Source organism: Rutidosis leptorrhynchoides, chromosome 5, assembly GCF_046630445.1.
Source record: "Rutidosis leptorrhynchoides isolate AG116_Rl617_1_P2 chromosome 5, CSIRO_AGI_Rlap_v1, whole genome shotgun sequence".
NCBI classification, from domain to species: Eukaryota; Viridiplantae; Streptophyta; class Magnoliopsida; order Asterales; family Asteraceae; genus Rutidosis; species Rutidosis leptorrhynchoides.
This window is the reverse complement of record NC_092337.1, coordinates 203,117,230-203,124,017: the sequence shown is the minus strand read 5'-3', so window position 1 is coordinate 203,124,017 and position 6,788 is coordinate 203,117,230. Positions and strand designations below refer to the sequence as shown.

At 41.1% G+C, this 6,788-nt stretch overlaps 1 protein-coding gene across 1 annotated transcript; it reads right to left on the bottom strand.

Moving 5' to 3' along the window:
* Positions 1-568: 568 nt before the first annotated feature.
* LOC139849234 (uncharacterized) lies at positions 569-1,408 on the bottom strand. The gene is made up of 2 exons (XM_071838894.1): positions 1,029-1,408; positions 569-908 (listed from the first exon to the last, which is right to left on the bottom strand). The coding sequence occupies exons 1-2, from the start codon at positions 1,406-1,408 to the stop codon at positions 569-571; spliced, it is 720 nt and encodes a 239-aa protein (XP_071694995.1).
* Positions 1,409-6,788: the final 5,380 nt, after the last annotated feature.

Genomic DNA, 6,788 nt, shown 5'->3' with positions numbered 1-6,788 from the left:
TGCCCGGTGTTTGGTGATCTATCAAGTCGGCGCCACATTGGCAAGCCAGCCTAGCAAGCCGGTGTGGCAGGCTGGTGCTGGTGGTGGTTTGCTGTTTTGCTTGGATCGTCTTGCTCGTTCCCGGGATCGTAACTTGGTTTCCGAAGTCGTAACTTGCCTTTTATGGTTTTCGCTCTAGAATCTTCGTTTTAGCTCTGTTTCACTTGATTCTTTTTGCATCGCCTTTTGTAAATTACTGAATCTAAAAAATTAACCGACAAAGCGATTATTTTGGCGATAAAGTTTGGAACTTTATTATTTTTTGGCCTTAATATCGAGGTAAAAATGTGACTTTTTTTAGCCGTTATCAAATACCATCTAAAATCGAACGATCCGAGAGAAAAGCCCTTTGTTCATTACCGATAAATTTTGGCAGCACTCCACGAATCCAGTTAGAAAGTAACTTAGCAACAATCTTATAGTAGCTATTTATCAAGCTAATCGGTCGATAATCACATAGCTCGGTCGGATCATTTGTTGTAGGGATCAATGTCGTGACAGAAGCATTACATCCGTGTGAAATCCCCCATTATACCAAAAACCAATCATTTGCTCTCATAAGTTCGCATTTTATTATACTCCAAAACTTTTTAAAAAACTTAAAATTGAACCCATCGGGTCCCGGAGCCTTCGATCCTGCACAACCATGAACCGCAACCCACACCTCTTCTTCATCAAATTTTATTTCTAGGTCATTTGCCTCTTCAATCGAAATAAAGTTTCCTACCCTCTCTGGCAATGTCGGACGTTGAGCACAAGTTTCTTTGAATGTCCGCTCAAAATACCTCAGAACCTCTTTCTTCACAAGAGAAGGGTTTTCCTCCCTCGCACCATTGTTGTGTAGGCCTAGGATAGCGTTCTTGTTGATCCTTCTTTTGATCAAGGAGTGAAAAAATTTTGTGTTTTATTCCCTCTCCGTGATCGATATCGATCTTGACTTTTGCTTGACCATGTTAATTTTAACCTTATCTTTCTCTAACCAAACTCACCTTGCTTCTAGCCATTTACCCCTTTCGACTTCGTTAATTATTCTGCTATCAGCAATCTGTTCCCATGAACACGCTTCTGATTTGGCTTTTTCAATTTCAGCATCCAAATTACCAAATTGCTCCTTACTCCACGATTTCAAGGCCAAATTTACGTTTTTCATTTTCAGTTTAAAACAAATATTAGGCCTACTTGAAGTAACCTCTATACTCCAAGCCTTACTTACTATTTCCTCAGCCCCTGTCTCATTAAACCAGCTGTTGAATACTTTAGTCGGCTTAGGCCCATAGTTAATAGTTTTGGATCTCAATAACAATGGACAGTGATTACACAATTTCCTATCCACCACCATTACAGATAAGTCACTCCATCGATGTACCATTGAATTAGAAACAAAAAACCTTTCCAAGTTGCTAAATTTTTGCCTGTTATAAATATTCGCGTGAACTTTTTCCCGACTAATGGGACATCTAAAAGATCTGACCTTGCAATAAAACGGTTGAACCTTGTTGCCCTTCTTTGCACAAACTTGAAATTCCTCCTTTCATCCGCATTGCGTACCTCATTAAAGTCACCATAGAGGATCCAATCTTCATTATCGAACATCATAAGGTTTTCTAGACTTTCAAGAAAGATAAATTTTTTACTATCCTCATGAGGGCCATAAACATTTACTACAATAATATCGTTCGATTGTCCCTTAAGCTTACCTTTTATCGCTAGGAAATAACAACCTTATACCGCTTGATCCACCTGAAACATACTAGGGTCCCAAATCAGGACCAAACCCCATGACCTTCCTACTGCAGCCTTCTGAATGTACATGTAATTCGTATTACCCCACATCGATTCCACATATCTATCATCAATAATATCACACTTTGTTTCTTGCAATACGATTATATAAGGATTCGAATTAGAGACTAGGCTTCGCACCCAACCTATTTTCCCAACTTTCTTCAATCCATGAATAATAATTGATAAAACTATCATGATAACAAAAACGTACCGAATAGAGGCTTACTCGATTATTGACTTGTACCGGCCCATTAAAGGCCCAATAGTTCACCGAAACCATGATGATTTATGCTTCCTTCACTATCCACAGGAGCTTTATTGGCCTTTTCAATTCGCCCATTTGATTTTGAGTCCTTTCTGCCCTTACCCTTTGAACGCGCATCAATGCTTTTAGACTTTGATTTTGACTTCGAAATCATCATTCTATTCTTTTGTATCTGATGAACACTCCAAGCAAAACTCTTCAAGCGAAGAAATCTAGAAGAGGCTCACCAGCTACCCACCCTTCTCCAAATAGTATCCATCGAATTACATCACTTAGCAATACCCACTTTACCTTTCTCAGTTCTTGATCGAATAGACTTTTCACTATGGGGTTTCGATGCTTTCGGTGTTGAAGAGTTAATTCCTACTTGAACTGAATCTGCGATGAGATTATCCCTACACTCCTCAAAAGACAACTCGGTCGGTATAATATTACTTTTTGCCCCACTTAATGCTTTGGGCCCAAAACCATATTCCTTTCCTTCAACATTATTTCTTTCAGGCCCAACAACACTATCCAATCCTCCTAATTTCCCCTTTAAATTCTCAGAGCAGTTAGGCCCACCATCAACATGTCCCTCCATTCCAGTAATAAATTCCTTGGGGCTCGCATTATTATTGGATCCATATTTATTTTTATTAGTATTAAGCCCCTCTTCGTTGGATTTATCTTTATCATTAGTGGGCTTCACTTCAACTGTATGAGGGTTATCATTTGGCCCAGTTTCTGAATCAAGCCCAATATGGGGTTTATCCATATCTAAACTCCGGCCTTTCATCTCTGATCAAACCAAAATCATTAAGAGTGAAATAGATTTTGGATTTGAGTGCTTGAGTTGTGGAAAAGAGTGGATCGAATGTTTTAACGCCAATAATTGAGCGAACCCCGACTTGAAATCTGGATTTCAAGGGCGTAAAATAATCGACGGGATTAATCTTATTCGACTGGGAATCAAATAAGTTAATAGAGTGGAGATTAACTCTGATATTCGGAATCTTTATCAGAATTGTATTATAAGCTGAAGAGATGTTACTGCAATTAATTTGAGCAGAGTAACATTAGTGCATCTAGTATTGGCAAATGAACGGTCTTGTTCGTGTATTTATAGGTGTTATGAGGGAATGGTGACGTGGCACATGTCCCTTTTGTGATCATAACAAACTTTGCTAATCCCGAGGGTTGACGTGGCACCTGTCCCTTTCATGGGAATAACAAGCAGATCCTAACAAACTTTCCTAGATTCGTGGGCTGACGTGGCGTGCATCTTGTTTGTGTATTTGCTTCAGGATCATGTGCTTATTCTGGGACGGTGCACTTGTTCTGGGACAGTGTGCTTGTTTCGAGATGGTGTGCTTGTCCTGAGATGGTGTGCTTGTTCCAAGATGGTGTGCTTGTTCCGGGACAGTTTGCTTGTTCCGGGATGGTGTGCTTGTCCCGGGACCGGACACCTAAGTTCACATGGTAGTTCCGAGAGTGTGGTAGATACGTCTAGATCATGACGAATGGATGCCTTGCTCTTTGTCCGGGCAAGAAGGTTTTGCTTGATGTTTATTTCAAGTGTTTCTTTATGTTAGTGCAATGACCGGGCAGGATTGTAGTCAGTTTATAAGTATCTTTGTAAAGGTTGTCGGATGCTCTACGCTCATAGTTCAGCAGGCCTTTTTATGTAACGATATAGTTCCTGGCTTCTCAATGCCTTTGCATCCGGCTAAGTGATGTCGGTAGCCTGCACACTTTCCCAGGTGGGATGAGTTTTATGTAGCGTCCCGGCTATCTAACATCCGGTACGCATATTCTCGAATAGCCTTCTGATTGGGTTATTAAAGTGAAGCCGGGAAGGTGCTTTTTTGCCTGGGATGGTTCACGCCGGGTACGTTTTAGGCGAAGTGCTGCCAATAGAGTGCCTTTCTGAGACGGATCACTATGCATATCATCAAGTCCCCCTAGTTTGGTGATCGTCAAACTTAAAGGAACATACCCCACACGCGTGATTTGATGTGCAATTAATACTGGTTGCATTTTGTCTTAATCATAGTAAAGTCTTTCACTTATTTCGATGCGCTTTTTGAGTCTTATGGGACCCGCATAAAATATTTGCCTTTATAAGTGACCATTGATCTTCACTTAAATATTTCTAGTTTCGATATTCTTCATTTTTCATAATAGAGAGAAATACTTTTCTTACTTCGTTTGATTTAACCTTTCATCATCTTCTTCTTTATTCATCATGCCTCCCAGACCTGTCGATCCTCTTCATGAAGTGTTACGTGCATCTAGCAACGTTGATCAAACTTATCTTGACAGAATCTTTTATCTATGTCCTCGATTATGAAATTTGGGGCTGGTGATACCTAGGACTCAAAAACGTGCGTGTGGTCCTCCTCCAAATCTTAGGTATCCTTTTACACCATTTTTTGTGAAGGTGCTTAACTTCTACGGCCTCAGCGTTGCACGTTTGCATCCAAATGCCATTCGTTCTATCGTGTTATTTGAAATGTACTTCAACGGCCTAGGGATGGTTTTGAGTTTGAATATATTCAGGAGCATATTCCATCTGATGTCATACCGCAAAGGGTGGTATACTTTTACTGACAAGATCGAATTTCTTGGGGAGCTGTCAGTGATTGCAGATGACTGGGTGCAATAGTTTGTTTTCGCAAACTGTTCTAATTTCCCATTGAGGGATGCGCAGTCTTATATTTTTAGGACCATTGTTGTACATCGTCCGCAACAGCTTCGGAGTTAGGTATAGAGATGATTGATCAATTGAGAGGTCTGAAGATTCCGCAAAGGACGTACAACGAGCACATGTTGGTGATAGCTAATCTTAGCAATAATTGGGACCATTCTGACAGGGTTCTTGTTGCTTGGAGAGGTAGAAGAGGTATTTATTTATGTAGTTTTTCTTTCTTTTTCATATTTGTGAGTTGTAGGATGACAATTTATGATTTGTGCAGATTTGACCGTGTCGGAGGTTTTTCGGTCGAAGAGTCTGGATGGAATAGTTTTTACTGACTAAGTGATAGAGGGAGCAACTCCGGCATCTACCAGCCGTCGTCGGGCGCCATCTCCTGATGACTCGGAGTCCTCTAATGGCGGATTAATTCGCCGCACTAGTCATCGAATTGAGTCGATTGCTGCAAATGAAAGTATGTCTCTGACATATTTTGTCAGCTTGTGTCTGTTCAAACATTTATACTGACTATGTTTGCCGTGAAGGTCATGCCAGTGTGGCTCCCGTAGAGATGCATGCATCCGTTCTCGTGACACCGCTGCTAGAGGGAGTTGTTTCTCGGGATAGGACTGAGCCAATTGTTGAGGAGAGGCGGGTGGCTGAAGAGGAGCTGTTTATTGAGAGAGAGACGGTTCAAGGGCACCGTCCCGGCAAGGAGCCTGCCGTGGAACCTTCGGAATCTCATCCTCGGCTAACAGCAAATACCGGGGAGAATGTTTATGTCCTGCCCGATTGTGATGTTAAGACGTTTCGTGATCTCCTTCACTGTGCTTCTTCAGACTATCCTTCACTTAGCTTCGCTTTTCGTGACACAGGCGCATCATTTGCGTTCCCAATCGCCCAACATCTTGTGGCAGACAAGTTGGATCGGAGTGAGGCCGATGCCCGTCGTATTAATGACCACTGTGTGATGTTTGAAAACGATACCCGGCGTATGGCAGCGTTGTCAGGGTAGAATACCCGCCTTGAGAAGGAGCTTTCGTCGGCAAGGGGGCCTTGGTGATAACTCCTAAATTATACAGTTTTTTGATAACATTTTGAGGAGTTATCTTAGTATTTTAGAGTCATTTTAATACCAAAACGCACTAAAATGGGTAAAAAGGGGAAAAAGGTATTTCTAATGATTTTGTCAAAGTTATGTATCAAACAGGATCAGAAATAGAGAAAATTGCAGAAAGGCTAAGGAAGCCGCCGGCAAGGATACAAGGAAGCTTCCGGCTTGAGGTTAAATATGTCAAAATTTTCCAGAATCTCCGTAAAATTGAAAGAACTTGTTGATCAAGCAAACGGCAAAGGAAGCCTCCGGCTTCATCCTGAAGCCGCCGGCCTAAGGAAAACAGTTTTTCAACTTGTTGACCAAGTTCAAGTAAAAATGGAAACAAAATCAAGAAGATTTGGCGGATCTTTGAAGCCGCCGGCCTTCCCTGAAGTCGTCGCCGTAATTATGATGGTTAAAGATTTGAGCTTGCGGATTAAGTTAATCTTGCAAAAGGAGTCACTGACTTAAGGCAAGCCGTCGGCTTCCCACTGAAGCCACCGTCCCTGAACATTATAAATAAAGGCTTCTGGTCTCAGTTTTCGTATGTAGTTTTCAGAATTCAATAATTCTGGATAGGTCGTTTTCCTTTTTAGGGTTTTCTCTAAAACCTTAGGTTAGATTTATTCATTGTAATCAAGATTCATCCAAGTTTAATTCAAATTTCTTACATCTACCTTTTTAAGGTATGATTCTATCCTTACTTTATTGTTCTATTTATTTTATTTACTATAGTTGTTTCTGTTCGTCTTCTGCTATGAACTAAACGTTCATAGTAGTTACGTGGATAAAAACTGAACTTCATCTAGGAATTAGATGAAGCCGCCGGCCTCACCTTCCAAGCTGCTGGCTTGGTTGGAAGGAAGGCTCCGGCTTCGTGTGCTTTATCTGTACAGTTCCTGGTTCTTTTCCAGATCTGTATGGTCGAG